Source organism: Scomber japonicus, chromosome 13, assembly GCF_027409825.1.
Source record: "Scomber japonicus isolate fScoJap1 chromosome 13, fScoJap1.pri, whole genome shotgun sequence".
In the NCBI taxonomy this organism is placed as follows: Eukaryota; Metazoa; Chordata; class Actinopteri; order Scombriformes; family Scombridae; genus Scomber; species Scomber japonicus.
Window position 1 is genome coordinate 661,233 of NC_070590.1, and position 22,141 is coordinate 683,373.

Consider the following 22,141-nt stretch of genomic DNA (forward strand, 5'->3'; position numbering starts at 1 on the left):
CACAACCTTAATGGAGTTATTATGGATAGGTTCATTTTAAGAGCAGTTCATTCAAAGGAGTCAGGTATACTGACAGTTTATCAGACAGTGACAGATGATTTAACATAAACAGCCACACCAACTCTACCAACTCTGTCTATTCTGAACTGATTAAAGTCATGTTGGACATTTCTGAGGCATGCGTTCTGTCTTTAAGCCAGGTTTCTGTTAGAAACAGGATATCAGGGTCAGTCTGTGATCTGACAATTGTCAAATGATCCAATTTAAATGAGTTGCATATGTTTCTCATATTTAGAGGCATCAGCCCCAAACCTTGTCTTGACTTGAAAACATGAGGATTGAAACAGTGATTGCTGGAGTCATCGTAGGGATAAGTAGAGTTAGTTATAGAGTTTGATTTTATACTTGTTTTGGAATTAGGTTTTATAGTTTTTAAATGTTCTGGTCTGCACTTGTTATAGGATTTAGACTGGTGTTGTTTATGAGGACCATTAGTGATAAGAACAGAGACACTGAAGACAGGAGCAGAGACTGAGAGTCGGGGATAGAGACTATTTTGGTTTCCTCACCGTCAAGCAGCGAATGCTTTGCAGGAGCAAAGTGTGAGTTCAACGTTCATGGATAGTCATAGTTCATAGGAGTCCATCATGTTTAAACACATCTGCTCTGTTATAGAAAGTGGAGAAATATCTAGTTTCATCAGTGACGTCACAGTGTTCACCTGTACAACAGTCACATGTCAAAGAGTTCAGTGTTATAAGACACCAACATGGTCACTATATCAATATGTGTGTAACTTCATAGTCAAAGGCTGTCTGTCATGTTTGACTTCACCTCTGCTGCTGTTGATAAGCTCCGCCCACGGCTCTGCCTCCAAGCTGTGATTGGACAGCTGATTATTGTTCAGTGTAACAGGAACATCTTCATCTCAGAAAGACTCATCTTCCTCTCTCACAGAGCTTCTCACTCAGTGTTGGCAGGTGTTTGCTGCCCTCTGCAGGACAACACTGACATGTAACACCTCTGTGGCTTTATTTTCTTCTCTTTCACTTTATTTACTTCATCTGATTCAATCTAACAGACAACACATTGATATCATTACAATATTAATCCACCTGATCCCGACTCCTTTGTAACTCACCCTCATGTACCGGCTCATTCAGCCACAGCTTATACCAGTTTCATTTCATACCTTTTTATTTCTCTTTCTTCTTCTGCCTCCTCTCTTCTAAACAAACAAACAAACAAGAAGAGAAAAATGAAGAAAAAGGATCTTTTCCTTTCTTCTCTCATAGATCAGGAGATCAATATGATCAATGATCCCATTGACATCAGAAAATGATTGAAAGTTATTATCAGGATCTGTTTGAATCAGTTGGAAATGGACAGAAGATTATTAAAAGAAGATACTAAACATTTGATGGATGACAGCGTGACACAAAAAGAGGAAGCTGAAGCCACAACATCTGTGAAAACACATAAAGCACCAGGGCCAGTCTTTAAAAAGATGTTTGGATCACCTTGTAGCTGCTCTAACAGAGTCTGTACAGAGTAAAAGCTGCTTGATGCTGTGTTCATCCATCTGAAGGTGAACTGGGATGTTTATATTTCCATCTTTCTTTTTTTTTTGGAACTACAGTGTCAGGGCACATCATACATACATAGTTAAACACTCATCCTTATATCAATGTCCTTATTGTTCAGTGGCGATGGTGGTGTCCTCTTCTCGTCGTCTGTAATCAGTCCATTTTTCACATTTATCCTCAAATTGTGTCTCTTGTAGTCTCAGTTTATGTGTGATTTTCTCCATTACAAAAATCTCCTCCACAGTGCACATCCACTGCTCCTCCGTCGGGGGGTCTACTTTGTACAGCAATACTTTAACAAGATACTCATCCTCTTTTTGTATTGTATCTTCTGTTAGAATCCCCAAGTAGAGTATCCTACATGTTTTTGGTATCTTGTATCCTATTATTTTTTGTAAACCCCTCCATATTTTGTGCCAGTATCCTTTTAACTTTTGGCAGGACCAGAATATATGTGTATGGTCAGCATCCATGTGGCCACACGCTCTCCAGCATGGCTGCTGAGTAGACACCGCCCCTTTTCTAATCTTGGGGGTTATAAAAAATCTGACCATATTCTTCCAGTTGAATTCTCTCCAGATCCTGGAGCTAGTGGACGTGCACTGTGTTTTACAAATATTAAATCACTCTTCCTCTGTTATCTGTTCTTTTAATTTCTTTTCCCATTTTTCTTTGATATAAAGGGAGGAAGACTTTCCACATGACATCAAACTTTTATAAAGGACTGAGATTACTCTGCATTTTTTACCTTCATAAACTCTCCGTAATACCTCAACAATCTCATTATCAGTATCAGTTTTTATCTCTTTCTCATAATAATCCTTTATTTGCAGGTAGCGATATTGTTCATGTTCATCTAGTCCAAATCAATCCCTCAACTTCTCAAAACTCTGCAGCTTACCTCGTTCAACCATTGTACATATTGCTGTGATCCCTTTTTTTGCCCATTGTTTAAACCCTTTGTCATTTATCCCCGGCATAAACCTATCGTCAAATGCAAACCAGCTCAAATTCTTTACCTCTTACTCTTGTTTACCTTTCAACAACGGTATTCCATATTTCAATTGTATTTTTGGTTATTACATTCAATTGGTTACCTATTTTTCCCAGTAGGCCTTTATATGCTATCAAGTTTCGTACTTCAACGCCCGCCTGCTCTATTTCTATACTTTTCCATCTTGAAAAATACTCATTGTCACACCAACATATCAAGGGTCTGATTTGTGCGGCATAGAAGTACTCCTCGAGGTTTGGCAGAGCCATTCCTCCCTTATCTTTGGGGAGCAGAGTTTTGTACCTGGTCCTAGGTTTCTTTCCTCCCCATATAAACCTTGATATCCACCTGTCCCATTCAGTAAACTGCTTCGGTGGAATCTTTACTGGCAGAGACTGAAATAAGTATAAGAGTCTCGGTAAGACATTTATCTTAATTATTTCTATCCTTGAGCTGAAGTAAAAAAAAATAGCAGATCATCTCTCCAAGTCTCTCCGAATTTCTTGATTTATTTTAGTGTAACTTGCGTCATATAGCTTGTCTATTCCTTTTGTAACATTTACTCCCAAGTACTTTATTGATTTGGCATTCCAATTGAGTTTATATGTATCCTTTATCTCTTGGGCCGGGGAGTAGTTTATTGACAAGATCTGTGTTTTTGTAACATTAATTTTGTAACTTGAATATTTTCCATAATTCTCCAGTAGCCTAATGAGTTTTGGGAAACTTTCATTGGGTTGCTTTAAAAAAAATCAATATATCATCCGCAAATAATCCTATCTTATGTTCCTCCCTTCCTATTTTCACCCCTTTAATTTCTTCCTCCTGCCTGGTCATTTGGGCTAGCAGTTCGATAAATAATGCGAATAGACTCGGAGAGAGGCTGCACCCCTGTCTTGTCCCCCTTTCCAGAGTGAAACTTTTTGTCAAACTACCATTTATTCTAATCCTTGCCATAGGTTCCTGATATAACGACTTAATGCAATTCACAGATTCCTTATTAAAACCAAATTTTTCCAATACCTTGTATAGAAATACCCAACTCACACTATCAAAAGCCTTTTCGGCATCTATGCTTACCAAAATGGCACTTTCCCCCTTGCTCTGTATATTTTCTATGACATGTAAACTCCTTCTTATGTTATCTTGTGTTTGTCTTCCTTTAACAAAACCAGTCTGGTCCTCGTCAATCAAATCCTGCATAAATGTCTCCAATCTTTTAGCTATAATTGAGGTGTAAAGTTTATAATCCACATTTAAAAGCGATATAGGTCTGTAGTTACAGCAATATTCTTTGTCTTTACCTTCCTTTGGAATAATGGAAATAATGGCTTCCTTCCATGAGGGAGGGATCTTGCCTGATCTGAGACTATAATTAAATGAGTCCTGGAGTAGTGGGATTAACTCTTCTTTGAATGTTTTATAGAGGGAAGCTCCCATTCCGTCAGCTCCTGGTGACTTTCCTGATTTTGCCCGACTAATTGCCTCTTTAAGATTTGAGATTTGAGTCACTAAATGTCCTTAAACGTGATGTTTTCTCCACAGAGTTCAGCAGCAGAGCTCAGAGGTTCCCAGTGATCAGTCTTCACAGCAGCATCAAACACAGCTGGACTCCATATTTATGGTGTGTACATGTACAAACACACCTTTTACTATTAACTCCATCAACCACAGATGAAATAGTAAAGTAGCATTCAGGTCCTAACAGTGTCCATGCTGCTCTGTTTAGACCAGCAGGCCTTCAGACTGACACATGAATGACATGTTGTGTTCTACCAGTTTAAATGAAATGTTCACTTTATCTTTCTGTTCCAGCTGCTGGAGGAGAACATCGTCACTTTTGTGAAGAACGAGCTGAAGAGAGTCCAGAGGGGTCTGAGTCCAGATGACCCAGAATGCTTAGAGAGTCAGAGTGAGGATGAGGAGGTGTTGGACGGTGAGGAGGAAGAGCAGAGGAGGAGCAGCAGAGAGGCATTTCTGAAGATCACAGTGCACTTCCTGAGGAGAATGAAGCAGGAGGAGCTGGCTGCGCGTCTGCAGAGTAAGAGGATTTTAACAGATTTAACATGATGGAGAGGAAATGGAGGCAACATGGGAGAGGTTTATATTTCAAACTCTGCTGTAAATATGCTGCACACATCTGCATCAGATCAGAGGCTGTTTGTCCTCCACTGATGAGCTGAATAAAACCGATGGAGAAGGAAAAACTACACAGACACACTTACATGTTCAGATTTCTAGACTTTCTGTAGGATCCACTCACTGATTTCATTTGTTATTTGTTCATTCAGGAACTCGTGCTGCAAAGTGTCAACGTGAACTCAAGTCTAACCTGGAGAAGAAGTTCCAGTGTGTGTTTGAGGGGATCGCTAAAGCAGGAAACCCAACCCTTCTGAATGAGATCTACACACCGCTCTACATCACAGAGGGAGGGACTGCAGAGGTCAATGATGAACATGAGGTCAGACAGATTGAAACAGCATCCAGGAAACCAGACAGACCAGAAACAACAATCAGACATGAAGACATCTTTAAAGCCTCACCTGGAAGAGATGAACCAATCAGAACAGTGATGACAAAGGGAGTGGCTGGCATTGGGAAAACAGTCTTAACACAGAAGTTCACTCTGGACTGGGCTGAAGACAAAGCCAACCAGGACATACACTTCACATTTCCATTCACTTTCAGAGAGCTGAATGTGGTGAAAGAGAAAAAGTACAGCTTGGTGGAACTTGTTCATCACTTCTTTACTGAAACCAAAGAAGCAGGAATCTGCAGGTTTGAAGAGTTCCAGGTTGTGTTCATCTTTGACGGTCTGGATGAGTGTCGACTTCCTCTGGACTTCCACAACACTGAGATCCTGACTGATGTTACAGAGTCCACCTCAGTGGATGTGCTGGTGACAAACCTCATCAGGGGGAAACTGCTTCCCTCTGCTCGCCTTTGGATAACCACACGACCTGCAGCAGCCAATCAGATCCCTCCTGAGTGTGTCGGCATGGTGTCAGAGGTCAGAGGGTTCACTGACCCACAGAAGGAGGAGTACTTCAGGAAGAGATTCAGAGATGAGGAGCTGGCCAGCACCATCATCTCCCACATCAAGACATCACGAAGCCTCCACATCATGTGCCACATCCCAGTCTTCTGCTGGATCACTGCTACAGTTCTGGAGGATGTGTTGAAAAGCAGAGAGGGAGGAGAACTGCCCAAGACCTTGACTGAGATGTACATCCACTTCCTGGTGCTTCAGTCCAAACTGAAGAAGGTCAAGTATGATGGAGGAGCTGCGACAGATCCACACTGGAGTCCAGAGAGCAGGAAGATGATTGAGTCTCTGGGAAAACTGGCTTTTGAGCAGCTGCAGAAAGGCAACCTGATCTTCTATGAATCAGACCTGACAGAGTGTGGCATCGATATCAGAGCAGCCTCAGTGTGCTCAGGAGTGTTCACACAGGTCTTTAAAGAGGAGAGAGGGCTGTACCAGGACAAGGTGTTCTGCTTTGTCCATCTGAGCCTTCAGGAGTTTCTGGCTGCTCTTCATGTCCATCTGACATTCATCAAGTCTGGAGTCAATCTGCTGACAGAAGAACAAACAACATCCTGGTCTGAAGTGTTCAGTGGCAAATCAACACGTTTCTACCAGAGTGCTGTGGACGAAGCCTTAAAGAGTCCAAATGGACACCTGGACTTGTTCCTCCGCTTCCTCCTGGGTCTTTCACTGGAGACCAATCAGACTCTCCTACGAGGCCTGCTGACACAGACAGGAAGTAGCTCAAAGACCAATCAGAAAACAATCGAGTACATCAAGAAGAAGCTCAGTGAGAATGTGTCTGCAGAGAGAAGCATCAATCTGTTCCACTGTCTGAATGAACTGAATGATCGTTCTCTACTGGAGGAGATCCAACAGTACCTGAGATCAGGAAGTCTCTCCACAGATAAACTGTCTCCTGCTCAGTGGTCAGCTCTGGTCTTCATCTTACTGTCATCAGAAAAAGATCTGGATGTGTTTGACCTGAAGAAATACTCTGCTTCAGAGGAGGCTCTTCTGAGGCTGCTGCCAGTGGTCAAAGCCTCCAACAAAGCTCTGTAGCTGCACACAGAACTATCCAGATTAATATAGTTTCATCTTTGCTCAAGTCATATTTACAATAGTTCTCTTTTGTTCTGCTGATTCTTCTCCAGGTTGACTGACTGTAACCTCTCAGAGAGAAGCTGTGCAGCTCTGTCCTCAGTTCTCAGCTCCCAGTCCTCTAGTCTGAGAGATCTGGACCTAAGGAACAACAACCTGCAGGATTCAGGAGTGGAACAGCTTTCTGCTGGACTGGAGAGTCCACACTGTGGACTGGAAACTCTCAGGTTAGTTTTTTCAGACGTTATAAAATTACAACCCTTTCACCATTTGTTTATTTCCTATATGCATTATGTGATGTTCCGACTTTAACAATTGAAATTAAATTAAACAAGAAAGCTTGTACCTGGTCAGTGTTCGGTATCAACACAGCAGACTTGAAACTCAGGTTAAAGTTATAATGATTATAATGAATCTTGTGACACTGTTATACTAATAATAATAATGCATTTTATTTAAAGGCGTCTTTCAAAGCTCTCAAGGTCACCTTACAAGGCCCATATAACACAACAACAGTACATCAAACAATATAAATCAGGTGACATTTAGTGCAAAGATAAAGAATAAATATGAATGTGACTACAAAGTGCATTAATACAATAAATAAACAAGAACGAAGATTGCATAGTCAGTGTGAGACAGAGTAGGCCACTCTGAATAGAAGCGTTTTCCAGGTGGGATTTAAAGGTGGAGACAGAGTCTGAAGTGCGAATGTCAGGTGGGAGAGAGTTCCATAGGCGGGGGGCTGATCGGCTGAAAGCTCTTGACCCCATGGTGGTTAAGTTGGCAGATGGGGCGAAGAGCTGGTTGGCACAGGAGGATCGGAGAGTTCCAGAAGGTGTGTAGATGTGGATAAGTTCAGAGAGATATGATGGTGCCAGGTTGTGAAGCGTCAGGGTTAGGGTTAGGGTTAACCCTATCCTAACCCCAACCCTCCCGTCTGGACTACTGTAACTCTCTCCTCTTTGGTCTTCCGCGGAAATCTCTCCACAAACTCCAACTGGTCCAGAACGCAGCCGCTCGCATCATAACCAGAACTCCCTCTATTGAACACATCACTCCTGCCCTGCAGCAACTTCACTGCCTCCCTATCAAATCCCACATTGACTTTAAGATTCTACTCCTCATATTCAAGATCCTTCCCAACCTGGCACCATCACCCCCCCCCAACCCTAACCCTAACCCTGATCTGGGTGTTTACCAGGATAGCGGTGCAGGTTGGTGAAAGTGAGGGGCGGAGACGATTGATGTTATGTAGATGGAAGTATGCTGACCGAGTAAAGCTATTGATGTGGGCTTCGAAAGATAGTGTGCTGTCCAGGATGAGACCCAGGCTCTTTACCTGAGAGGAGGAACAGTGGAATTGTCGATGGACATGGAGAAAGTGTTGAGTGTTGCTAGGGTTGATCTGGTACCGATGAGAAGGACCTCAGTTTTTTCGACGTTAAGTTTAAGAAAATTGAGTGAGAGCCATGATTTAATTTCCAGTAAGCAGTCGGATAGAGCTGTCGGTGGCAGAGTGGAAGTAGGCTTAGTGGAAAGATAGAGTTGGGTATCATCAGCGTAACAGTTTCCTGAGAATGTGACCAAGAGGCAAAAGATAGATAATGAACAGGAGGGGGCCAAGGACAGAGCCCTGGGGAACACCACTAGAGACTGGAGAGGAGCAGGATCTCAGGTTTTTGATTTGAACAAACTGTGTGCGGCCAGAGAGATATGATGTGAACCAAGCCAGTGGGATGTCGGTGATTCCAATGGAGGCTAATCTGTTCAGGAGGAAGTCATGAGAAAGGGTGTGGAAAGCTGCACTCAGGTCGAGGAGAACCAGAATGGAGAGAAGTCCAGAGTCAGATGCCATCAGGAGGTTGTTTGTGATTTTCAATAGGGCTGTCTCAGTGCTGTGGAGGGCACGGAAGCCTGACTGAAATTGTTCATAGAGGTTGTTGTCAGACAGATGGGTGTAGACCTGAGCTGCAACAGTTCTTTCAAGTATTTTGGAGAGAAATGGTTTGAGATGGGACGGAAGTTGTTCAAGGCATTCGGATCGGCGCTAGGTTTCTTGAGTGTTGGTGTTATTGCACCAGTCTTTAGTGATGATGGAACAACACCAGAAGTCAGTGAGGAATGAATGATGTCAGTTATTAATGCGGACAGGGCAGGTAGGCAGCTTTTGACCAGGTGGGTCGGTAGTGGGTCTAACTGGCAGGTAGATGACTTGGATTTATGAATGAGACCACTTATTTCAGAGACAGTTGGCAGTATGAAACTGGTGAGCGGAGAGCTAGAGGAAGATGTAGGCCAAGAGTGCAGAGAGGATGCAGAGTTTTTAGCAGCAGTCAGTGTCTGGTGGATATTTTCAATTTTGGCATTGAAGAAGGTCATGAAGATATCACACTGTGTAACTGTGAGTAGATGAGGTGGTAGAGCATCAGGTGGTTTCAGAATGTTGTTGAGAGTTGAGAATAGGGCTCTAGTGTTCCCATCAGCTGTCCTGGTTAAGGTTAAGTAGTATGTGGTCTTGGCTGAGGAAAGAGCATCCTTGTATTGGAGTATGTGGTTATAGTACATTTCTTTGTGAACTGCCAGGCCGGTTTTAATATAAAGGCGCTCCAAGCGACAGCCTTTAGTTTTGAGCTGGCGTAGGGCTGGAGTAAACCAAGGAGCGGAGTGGGTAAAAGAAACAGACCTATTTTTCAGAGGTGCAAGAGTATTGAGCAGTCCATGAAGTCCATCATTGTAGTGGGATACCAGTTCATCTGTGGTGGATAAATTTTCTCTGCTGGGAAGGTCATCAATACCATTGGAGAGAGCCAACAAGTCAATATGTTTTATGTTTCGGGATGTGATAGAGCGATGCATAATAGTCTTGGATAATCTTAGATTGATGTTGCAGGATATTAACTTGTGATCTGAGATAGGCAGATCTGAGGCACAGCAGTTATGAGGGATTACACCAGACCAGCAGATTAGGTCAAGAATGTGTCCCTTGGAGTGTTTTGGAAAGTCAATATATTGCTGTTTTCCAAAACTGTCAAGGCATGAAGTAAAGTCCCTTGTAAAAGCATTGTTGATGCTATCCAAGTGAATATTAAAATCACCCAGCAAGAGTAGATTTGGGGACACAGAACATAAGGTTGTTAAGAAGGCAGAGAATTCCTGCAGGAAGGCATTGTTCGGCTTGGGTGGACGATAAACAGTGGCGAGGATGGTAGGAGTTGGGCCCTTGATTTGAAGAGCAATGGACTCAAATGAAGGGTACACAGGTACGGTAATAGAGGACACTTTCCACTTTTCACTGTAGAGTATTGCCAGGCCGCCCCCTCTACCAGAGAAACGGGGTTGTGATGTGTAGACAAACCCAGGAGGAACGGTTTGATTCAGTGGTGAGAAGTCCTTAGGCTGCTGCCATGTCTCAGTCAAGCAAAAGAAATCAAACTTACGATCATTCAGGAGATCATATAGCAGAGGTCCCTTGTTAGTCAGCGAAGGGATGTTAAATAACCCAAAGGTTTAGGGTTAACTGACCTGACTATATTAACTAGGACACTGTGATCAACAGTTCGTCTGCACCTGTGCCTGTGCCTTGGTTTGCGATGTGAAATAACAACAGGAATTGGCAACCTGTTAATCACAGCATTGGAAGTAGCTTTATGGCAATTATATTTTCTTTATTGAACATATTCATTATGTAACATGGCCTCTTATAAAAATCTTTATATTTCCAGACTGACCGACTGTAAGCTCTCAGAGAGAAGCTGTGCAGCTCTGTCCTCAGTTCTCAGCTCCCAGTCCTCTAGTCTGAGAGATCTGGACCTGAGTAACAACAACCTGCAGGATTCAGGAGTGAAGCAGCTTTCTGCTGGACTGGAGAGTCCACACTGTGGACTGGAAACTCTCAGGTCAGATCATGACACAGTTTATATTTGACATATTATTCTAAACTATGAGGTCCAGCTTCTCTAATGTCAGGATTTCTGATTGACAGATGTTTTCCAACAGGGTTTTATTATTCACAGGAAAGAAAATGTTTGAATTTTCCAGTTTATCTTTCTTTGATTCAGGTTCATATTCTTTATGGCACACATACATGATCACTGGCTGAGACAGAGAAACTGATCTTTGCTTTGATATCATGGGATTTAGATCATTACATGTCTGTTCATCATTAATGCTGTTGTATTTAACTGTCATGTCTCCAATATGTTTAGAATAGAACAACAAAGATTTAAAGTAGTGTTGAGAAGATCATTTTTATCGAGCATCACAAAGAGTCCAGAATCAGCTTTTTAACAGAGTTTATTTATTGTCTTGTTCAATATTATATTTCCAGACTGACTGACTGTAACCTCTCAGAGAGAAGCTGTGCAGCTCTGTCCTCAGTTCTCAGCTCCCAGTCCTCTAGTCTGAGAGATCTGGACCTGAGTAACAACAACCTGCAGGATTCAGGAGTGAAGCAGCTTTCTGCTGGACTGGAGAGTCCACACTGTGGACTGGAAACTCTCAGGTCACTTTTTATGATTATGTATATATATGTATATATATCTTTTTTCCCCAGTTTCTAGTTCACATAAAGAGTTCTTATACTAAAAATATTTTCTGCACGTTTTGAGCCGATGTGTTGTAATATCACGTATCGCCCCCCCCCCCCCCCCGGTTTAAATATTGTGCAGACCCCGCATGTCAACGTCACATTTTATGAATCCCAACACCTATGTCTACATTTAGACCAAAAAATATTTGTCTCCTTTTACGGTTTGGCCGTGAGCTCAAGTTAAAAATAAAAATTAAGGTTATTTTTTACTGCTTCTCACACTCAAGCTAACTGCCGCTTCCACTCTAACTTTGAAGAAAAAGTGATTTCCACTCCTTGTTTGACTGCTCATAGTTTGAAAAATTTACATGTTATGTAAAAACAGTTTGATGTTTTGGAGAGAGCACAAGTTTTCCTCCGTTTTAATGTTTGAATCACATTTCTACTACTGGCTAGGTGACTCTGATAAAAGGGGAAATTTTGTGGGTTTAAAAAAAAAATCCCATTAATTTCCAATGGAGAATTATTCCCGTTTTTAGGGAATAACTTTGGAAAAAATTGGAATTTCAACACCAAAATATAAGCTTGGTTCTTTCATGTAAAAGTGTGTCTCTCCATTACTTACATATTATAGATTATATCAATGCACTCATTTATTGGTGGTTTGTCTTTCTTAAGCCATTTTCTGGTCCAGGCCTTTTTGCATCCCACTAACAAACTCTCAGCAGGTATTTATCCTGCTTTGCATATTCTAGTCTGATCACATCACCAAGGTACATGATTTTAAAATTTAAGTACATTTTCTTTTTAAAAACAGCCTCCAGGACCCCATGGACATCTCTCCAAAATGGATTCACATAGAGACATAGATATATGTACCCACACCTCATTTATCCCAGCAGCTCAGAGAGTATACGCATAGTGATAACTTATCAACACATATTCACATACTGGTTTTTTAAATAAAGTTTCCACAGGACCTCGAGCAGGCAGTCTGATTTCAGTAGTTAGTCTTTTGCGCCGGAGTATTTAAAAAATTAAATAAATAACCTATTGCTTGTTTTTTTACTTTATATCTCCAGACTGAATGACTGTAACCTCTCAGAGAGAAGCTGTGCAGCTCTGTCCTCAGTTCTCAGCTCCCAGTCCTCTAGTCTGAGAGATCTGGACCTGAGGAACAACAACCTGCAGGATTCAGTACTGAAGCAGCTTTCAGCTGGACTGGAGAGTCCACACTGTGGACTGGAAACTCTCAGGTCAGATCATGACACAGTTTATATTTGACATATTATTCTAAACTATGAGGTCCAGCTTCTCTAATGTCAGGATTTCTGATTGACAGATGTTTTCCAACAGGGTTTTATTATTCACAGGAAAGAAAATGTTTAAATTTTCCAGTTTATCTTTCTTTGATTCAGGTTTATATACTTTATGGCACACACACATGATCACTGGCTGAGACAGAGAAACTGATCTTTGCTTTGATATCATGGGATTTAGATCATTACATGTCTCTTCATCATTGATTCTGTCATATTTAACTGTCATGTCTCCAATATGTTTAGAATAGAACAACAAAGATTTAAAGTAGTGTTGAGAAGATCATTTTTATCGAGCATCACAAAGAGTCCAGAATCAGCTTTTTAACAACGTTTATTTATTGTCTTGTTCATTATTATATCTCCAGACTGACTGACTGTAACCTCTCAGAGAGAAGCTGTGCAGCTCTGTCCTCAGTTCTCAGCTCCCAGTCCTCTAGTCTGAGAGATCTGGACCTGAGTCACAACAACTTGCAGGATTCAGGAGTGAAGCAGCTTTCTGCTGGACTGGAGAGTCCACACTGTGGACTGGAAACTCTCAGGTCAGTTTTATGATTATGTATATGTCTTCACACCAACATGTGAGTCAGTATATATGTTTCTGTTATTTAATCTTCATTTCTATTAAAACTTCTTACTGTCGTTAGAAATGTTGTCAAACAAAATTTAACTTACCTCATTAATTCACATACAGACTAAACTTTCCACAGGACCTCGAACAGGCAGTCTGATTTCAATAGTTAGTCTTTTGCGCCGGAGTATGAAAGAGTGGAGTCACATTATTCCAGCTGAACTCCCTCCAGGAAGGAGAGTTTGTCTCTAACCACAGCTGTCTGCAGATCCTGTCCCACTCTAAACAATATTTAACTTTAAAGACATTTTTCTGCCAAAGTAAAAACAGAATGGCATCAGATTAAACTCTGAGCTTCAGCAGTTTCAGCCTCCAGCAGCAACATGTGCTTTCTCTGCTTCTACTAACCTAAAATGTATCTGCATGACACCAACATACAGCAGGGGGCGCTGAGTGTGAACATAAAGGCCTGAAGGACAAAATCCTGTTTACTGAGTTGAGAATGTTTTTAAGCTCATTAGATGAAGTGTTGTGTGTGTTCAGTCTGTCAGGATGTCTGATCACAGAGGAAGGCTGTGCTTCTCTGGCCTCAGCTCTGAGCTGCAACCCCTCCCATCTGAGAGAGCTGGACCTGAGCTACAATCATCCAGGAGACTCAGGAGAGAAGCTTCTGTCTGCTGGACTGAAGGATCCACACTGGAGACTGGACACTCTCAGGTATGGACAGACAGGTGGACACTCTCAGGTATGGACAGACAGATGGACACTCTCAGGTATGGACAGACAGGTGGACACTCTCAGGTATGGACAGACAGGTGGACACTCTCAGGTATAGACAGACAAGTGGACACTCTCAGGTATGGACAGATGGACAGACACTCTGACTAACTGAGGGACTGTGGTTCATGTTTAATGGTGGATATGAGTGAAGGTGTATGAAGCTGATTGCGTCTTTGTCTCTTCCTCCAGGTTGGACCATGGTGGACTGCAGAGACTGAAACCTGGTCTGAGGAAGTGTGAGTGTGTTTTCAGTTTGATTCATGAGAACTTTGAGAAAAACTGGATGAAATATGTAAAAGAAGTGAAAAAAGATCAAAATGATGGAAAATGTGTTTAGTCAGAAATGGGCGTGGCCTAAACTGACATGTATCTTGAACCAATGAATCCATGAAACAGAAATTTCCTTCTGTTGGTCACAGTTCAGGAGTTAAAAGAGAAATGTTTTATAAATGTCCACATGGTGGCGCTACCTGCTCCAAAATGTCCCTCATGTCTCTCCTGCAGATAAAGTTCATTCATTCATACTGACTTCAGCTGTTTGGAGCATTTGGACTAAAATGTGTTTGTAACAGACGACAGTTTGAGATGAAAATAACAGACTTGATGTGCAAAGACCTTCACTTTACACCAAACCTGATGAACAAACATGAATATTACTGAATATCACTGTCATGTTGACTGTTCATGTTCTAACTGAACTGTTAAAGGTTCACTTACTCTGTATGTCCAAAGCTTTCAGTCACATCTCATGGTCTTCGTCAGTGATGTCTCAGTTGTTGGGACTCAGTAGGAGCAGGTTTGATTATCAGCAATAAGTAATAGTTATCAAAGATAATCATTAAAAATCAATAAAAACATGAATATGAATGAATAATTAGGTGTTGCCTCCCTGAGGAAACATCAGGTGTAAAATAGTGAAACAGCAGAGATGTTGTGATGGATCAGATCAGTGTGATCAGCTGCAGCAGCTCATCAATAAATAAGGAGGCGTGTGAACCGCTGAGGCCCAGTGGTTAGCTCTTTCTGCGGCCTTTTAGTTTGTGATTTAGCCTCATACCTTTCTCTGGTGCTGGAACATGAGCTTTCTTTTGGGGAGTCAGGGTCTTGTAAAGCAGCAAATCTGTTCTCTAGTAGAATCCCTGTGTCTTGGGTCGGTTTGCTCTTACTTTTTGTTTTTGCCACAGTCCACAGCTGTTTTCTCCTTGGTACTGGGGTTTCATTCCCATATTGACCATTTACCTCCACGTTGACTTTGAGTCGCTGAATTTTCATCTCCAGTAGTACTGCTATCTTCTGGAGAAGTTTGTGGAAATCATCACAATGTAGAGTGAGACAGATGTAGAGTGAGACAGATGCAGAGTGAGACAGATGCAGAGTGAGACAGATGCAGAGTGAGACAGATGCAGAGTGAGACAGATGAAGAGTGAGACAGATACAGGGTGAGACAGATACAGGGTGAGACAGCTGCAGAGTGAGACAGCTGCAGAGTGAGACAGATGAAGAGTGAGACAGATGCAGAGTGAGACAGTTAGAGAGTGAGACAGATGCAGAGTGAGACAGCTATAGAGTGAGACAGCTGCAGAGTGAGACAGCTGCAGAGTGAGACAGCTGCAGAGTGAGACAGTTAGAGAGTGAGACAGATGCAGAGTGAGACAGCTATAGAGTGAGACAGCTGCAGTGAGACAGCTGCAGTGAGACAGCTGAAGAGTGAGACAGTTACAGAGTGAGACAGTTACAGAGTGAGACAGATGCAGAGTGAGACAGCTGTAGAGTGAGACAGCTATAGAGTGAGACAGCTATAGAGTGAGACAGTTGTTTGATGACGTCACAGGCTGCAGTACTTTATGAATGTTAAGTTATTGTATCATGATGGTTCATGATGCTGTACCATCACGTTTGATGGGATTTAAAATGTAGTTCAATACTTCACACAAAACATACTTAAGTTAAAGTAAAATACAGATTTATAAAACTACTTTAAAAAGTACAAGTACACAAAAAACTACTCAATTACAGTAACGCCAGTAAATGTAATGAGTTACTTTCCACCTCTGATTGTCAGTAAAGTAGTTCATAAATCAACAGATGATAAACTGCAGCTGTATTGTGTCTCGTTCTCTCCATCAGATGCCTGTGAACTGGAACTGGATCCAAACTCAATGCACAGATTCCTCAAACTGTCTGATAACAACAGGAAGGTGACATATGAGGGGGAGGATCAGTCATATCCTGATCATCCAGACAGATTTGACTACTGTCCTCAGCTGCTGTGTAGAAATGATCTGACTGGTCGCTGTTACTGGGAGGTCGAGTGGAGCGGAGACGTTTATATATCAGTGAGTTACAGAAGAATCAGAAGGAAAGGATACAGTTACGACTGTTTGTTTGGAGCCAATGATCAGTCCTGGAGTCTGAAGTGCACTGATGGTTACTCTGTCTGTCACAATAACAGAGAAACACGCATCTCCTCCTCCTCCTCCTCCTCCTCCTCTGTCTCTAACAGAGTAGCAGTGTATGTGGACTGTCCTGCTGGCACTCTGTCCTTCTACAGAGTCTCCTCTGACACACTGATCCACCTCCACACCTTCAACACCACATTCACTCAACCTCTGTATGCTGGGTTCTGGGTCTGGTCTGGTTCCTCAGTGTCTCTGGTTCCTCTGAATTGAATTGAATGTATTAAAGGATAGCTCTTTAAGATGTAGCATCTCATTTTCAAGGGGGTCCCTAGACAGACATATACATTATGGAAATGGAGAAAGAAAGATCATCACACTTCTCTTCTCCTTTACATTTTAATCTTTCATTTGCACTCTATGTCCTTTTAATGATTTTAAACCTAATTATTATTTTATGCTGCAATCTTATATTTAATGCTCTATTCTAGCATTTTATTTCTCTCTTTCTATTTTTCTGTACTTTGTTTTCAAATGACATGTTTTTCTGTTTTATGTAAAGCACATTGAGTTGCCATTGTGTATGTATATTTTACTGTAATACTGCATACCACATCACTATAATACTGCAGTACTTTTACTGTAATACTGCATACTACATCACTATAATACTGCAGTACTTTTACTGTAATACTGCATACTACATCACTATAATACTGTAGTACTTTTACTGTAATACTGCATACTACATCACTATAATACTGCAGTACTTTTACTGTAATACTGCATACTACATCACTATAATACTGCAGTACTTTTACTGTAATACTACATACTACATCACTATAATACTGCAGTACTTTTACTGTAATACTGCATACTACATCACTATAATACTGTAGTACTTTTACTGTAATACTGCATACTACATCACTATAATACTGCAGTACTTTTACTGTAATACTGCATACTACATCACGATAATACTGCAGTACTTTTACTGTAATACTGCATACTAGATCACTATAATACTGCAGTACTTTTACTGTAATACTGCATACTACATCACTATAATACTGCAGTACTTTTACTGTAATACTGCATACTACATCACTATAATACTGTAGTACTTTTACTGTAATACTGCATACTACATCACTATAATACTGCAGTACTTTTACTGTAATACTGCATACTACATCACTATAATACTGCAGTACTTTTACTGTAATACTACATACTACATCACTATAATACTGCAGTACTTTTACTGTAATACTGCATACTACATCACTATAATACTGTAGTACTTTTACTGTAATACTGCATACTACATCACTATAATACTGCAGTACTTTTACTGTAATACTGCATACTACATCACGATAATACTGCAGTACTTTTACTGTAATACTGCATACTAGATCACTATAATACTGCAGTACTTTTACTGTAATACTGCATACTACATCACTCATAATACTGCAGTACTTTTACTGTAATACTGCATACTACATCACTATAATACTGCAGTACTTTTACTGTAATACTACATACTACATCACTATAATACTGCAGTACTTTTACTGTAATACAAATAATATATGTGAGGATCTCTCACACCCCTTACATCAAACATATGAGTTGTTGCCCTCAGGTAGGAGGCTCAGGATGGCTTGGTCTGCCTTTGCTTCCTACTTCCTGTAATACTTTATCTATGACTGAATATTAAAAACTTGACTCATAATTTTACTGTTACATTTTATTCCTTCACATTAATCTGAAAACTTTCAAACTAAACGTAATCACTTTATAGTTTAATAAATGTTGTTTTTTAAAACTGAACATGCAGGGTATTTGTTAATTGTTTGTTTGTATGGGATTATTGACATTATTTATATCTGCCTGTACCCTAAAACAAGGATTGACACTTGTTATGTGCACCTTTGACCACTGGGTGGCACTGTGGGACTGTGGCCGATTGTGAGTAGCTCCGTTTTCCTCTCCGGTGTTTTATTTAGTTTTCCTGACTTTCAGGTTAGTCAGGTGCCAAACTTACTGTAAATTATGTAAGTTATGTGTCATCAAGCACGCACACGTTTTATTAGTGGTACAAGCCGTTATTTGAAAGGAGGTTTGTTTACATTATATGAACCGTGTGTAACGGCGGCGATGCTAGGCTGTTAGCAGCTAATAGTAGCTCTGTAAACTCCAGTATATTCTACTTTGTGTTATTTATTTTGGCTTACCTGGCTCCATCATTGCATTAGGTCATGTTATAATCTATTGTTTGAATGTGTAACCAAGCGGAATTATTTTAGCTCTCTGTGGGAACAATATAAAACTAGTGGAACATATATCTGTACATTATACTGATTAGTAGAGAGATGTGTTTTATATCAGAGGATAAAACTTTGTTTCCATGTTCAGAACAAAGAGTCTGAGCTCTGATTCATTTAAAACATCTTTGTTATCTTAAATCTAAATGATTTATATTATTATCTATTTTATTATCTATCACATTACAAGTAAAAACACTTGGTCTAGAAATGGGTAAAAAAGGTGGAGGATTAAAATAAAGAGATGATGTTGTCCTCCTTTCCTCCCTCCTTTCCTCCTTTCCTTCTTTCCTAACCAGACTGAGACTGGGACGTTGTAGTCTTGCAGGTTGTTTAAAAGTTGTTGGGAAACATCCAGATGTTGTACCTTCCCTCCTTTCCTTCCTCCCTTCCCTCCTTTCCTTCCTTCCTCCCTTCCTTCCTCCCTTCCCTCCCTCCTTTCCTTCCAGATGGTTTGTGTGAATGTGGTAAACTGTGAAACATGTTATGTTCTCATGTAACAAATATAGAAGTGAAAGGCAGAAGTTATTTAAAGAGTTATCACATTTGGGTTTTTCTCTTAACTCCATGTTTGGAACAGAGCAGAACATTGAATGTGTTGGGAGAGCAGTTATAAAGTATCTCCATTCTACTCTCCTTTCCTTCCTCCTCCCTCCCTCCTTTCCTCCCTCCTTTCCTTCATCTGTTGGGAGAGCAGTTATAAAGTATCTCCATTCTACTCTCCTTTCCTTCCTCCTCCCTCCCTCCTTTCCTCCCTCCTTTCCTTCATCTGTCGGGAGAGCAGTTATAAAGTATCTCCATTCTACTCTCCTTTCCTTTCTCCCTCTTTTCCTTCCCTCCTTTCCTCCCTCCTTTCCCTCATCTGTTGGGAGAGCAGTTATAAAGTATCTCCATTCTACTCTCCTTTCCTTCCTCCCTCCTTTCCTCCCTCCTTTCCTTCATCTGGTGGGAGAGCAGTTATAAAGTATCTCCATTCTACTGGACTATATGTGAAAATATAGGATGATGGTTATCTTACGCCTGTAGAGGGCAGCATTACGCTCTTTTACATACAGCCTGCCACAACTTTATTAGAAGAAGAAACTGGCTTCCTCCCTCTCACCCTCCTTTAAAACTAGTTTATTTAATTAATCTTTAATAATGATTCCTTTAATTTGATCTATTACTGTGAGCTCCTCCCTTCTTTATGCTCTTAAAGGAGCCGGGCATAACAAGTAGGGGCTCATGTAGTTAAGAACCTGGGACATGTTGAAGTGTTGGGTGAGTTTGAGCAGTGTATTTGGTTTGAGAAGCTCACAGTGATAGTTTCCTTTGTTTAAGTTGAGCAGGTAGGGTTTGAGACTCCTTTAGTTCTTTCCTTCCTTCCTTCCTTCCTTCCTTCCTAGGTAGGGTTTGAGACACATTTAGTTCTCTATTATGTTGAACTGCATATAATGTGTGTAGCCAAGGTGAATGGTGAGTGTGGGTTCCTTCCTTCCTTCCTTCCTTCCTTCCTTCCGTCCTTCCTTCCTTCCTTCCTTCCTTCCTTCCTTCCACATGGTGAGTGTGGGTTATGCAGTATACAGCTGTGTGGTGGTTGTAGATGAGCAGCTGGGCCATTTGTTGTCTGGCTGGAGCATTTTATTGTGTCCCCAGGTCGGCTGTAGCAGCAGTCACCTCACAAAGAGGCTGTTGCTTTGTTTTCCTTCCTTCCTTCCTTCCTTCCTTCCTTCCTTCCTTCCTTCCTTCCTTCCTTCCTTCCTTCCTTCCTTCCCTCCTCCTTGGCTGTAGCAGCAGTCATCTCACAAAGAGGCTGTTGCTTTGTCTTCCTTCCTTCCTTCCTTCCTTCCTTCCCTCTTCCTTGGCTGTAGCAGCAGTCATCTCACAAAGAGGCTGTTGCTTTGTTTTCCTTCCTTCCTTCCTTCCTTCCTTCCTTCCTTCCTTCCTTCCTTCCCTCCTCCTTGGCTGTAGCAGCAGTCATCTCACAAAGAGGCTGTTGCTTTGTTTTCAGAGCTGTTTGTTATTTTTGTGTGTTGTCTGAGCGGCTGGCAGCATTTGGCTCAGGAGCACCCCGAAGTATTGGCTGGGGCAATTTGTCTTCCTCAATACAGACGGTTTGTAGGTGCATAAGTACCCACCACCGGTACACACATGAAGACTTCCTTCCTTCCCTCCTCCTTTCCTTCCTTCCTTCCTTCCTCCTTTCCTTCCTTCCTTCCACCACCGCTACACACATGAAGACTAGGGTGCAGTTCCTCAGTTTGGGCTCAGCAGTCAGGAGGGGGCGCTCCATAATCACTCATCATCCCTGTGGTTGTGTGCTGTGTGACTCAGGCTGCCTTGGTTTGCTTTTTGGATGGTTAATGTCTTTAACTCTAGCTGTGAAATATATCTGACAGGGTTAGATATGATATATACTGAGCATAGTAATTCATTGGTCTCTGAGTTTTTTAAATAAAGACCAGCTCGCAGTACTTTAGCTCAGTTTAGAGATTCAGGTCTACTTCCTTCCTTCCTCCCTTCTTCCTCCCTCCTTGCCTTCCTTTCTTCCCTCCTCCTTTCCTTCCTTCCTTCCTTCCTTCCTTCCTTCCTCCTTTTCTTCCTTCCTCACTCCTTTCCTCCCTTCCTCCCTCCTTTCCTTCCTTCCTTCCCTCCCCCTTTCCTTCCTTCCTCCCTCCCTTCCTTCCCTCCTCCTTTCCTTCCTTCCTCCCTCCCTTCCTTCTTTCTCCCGTCTTCCTCCCTCCTTTCCTTCCTCCCTTCCTTCCTCCTTTTCTTCCATCCTTCCCTCCTTTCCTTCCTTCCTTCCTTCCTCCTTTTCTTCCTTCCTCACTCCTTTCCTCCCTTCCTCCCTCCTTTCCTTCCTTCCTTCCCTCCCCCTTTCCTTCCTTCCTCCCTCCCTTCCTTCCCTCCTCCTTTCCTTCCTTCCTCCCTCCCTTCCTTCTTTCTCCCGTCTTCCTCCCTCCTTTCCTTCCTCCCTTCCTTCCTCCTTTTCTTCCATCCTTCCCTCCTTTCCTTCCTTCCTTCCTTCCTCCTTTTCTTCCTTCCTCACTCCTTTCCTCCCTTCCTCCCTCCTTTCCTTCCTTCCTTCCCTCCCCCTTTCCTTCCTTCCTCCCTCCCTTCCTTCCCTCCTCCTTTCCTTCCTTCCTCCCTCCCTTCCTTCTTTCTCCCGTCTTCCTCCCTCCTTTCCTTCCTCCCTTCCTTCCTCCTTTTCTTCCATCCTTCCCTCCTTTCCTTCCTTCCTTCCTTCCTTCCTCCTTTTCTTCCTTCCTCACTCCTTTCCTCCCTTCCTCCCTCCCTTCCCTCCTCCTTTCCTTCCTTCTTTCCCTCCTCCTTTCCTTCCTTCCTTCCTCCCTTCCTCCTTTCCTTCCTTCCTTCGGGGCATAAGTACCCACCACCGGTCCACACATGAAGACTAGGGTGCAGTTCCTCAGTTTGGGCTCAGCAGTCAGGAGGGGGCGCTCCATAATCACTCATCATCCCTGTGGTTGTGTGCTGTGTGACTCAGGCTGCCTTGGTT

The 22,141-nt window shown here is 41.9% G+C and overlaps 1 protein-coding gene across 2 annotated transcripts in view; it reads left to right on the top strand.

Annotated features, from left to right (window-relative positions):
* LOC128371833 (NACHT, LRR and PYD domains-containing protein 3-like) overlaps window positions 1–16,677 on the top strand; it is a 74,932-nt gene extending 58,255 nt beyond the window's left edge. Inside the window, exons 8-11 of one of the 2 annotated variants that reach the window (XM_053332214.1) lie at window positions 11,040–11,213; window positions 13,674–13,847; window positions 14,100–14,146; window positions 16,038–16,677. In XM_053332214.1, the coding sequence (XP_053188189.1) occupies window positions 11,040–11,213; window positions 13,674–13,847; window positions 14,100–14,146; window positions 16,038–16,579 (937 nt within the window). In that variant the 3' untranslated portion in view covers window positions 16,580–16,677. Of the gene's footprint in view, window positions 1–11,039; window positions 11,214–13,673; window positions 13,996–14,099; window positions 14,147–16,037 lie in introns of those variants that run through there. The other variant, XR_008322820.1, reaches the window with a different exon arrangement.
* The last annotated feature ends 5,464 nt before the right edge of the window (window positions 16,678–22,141 follow it).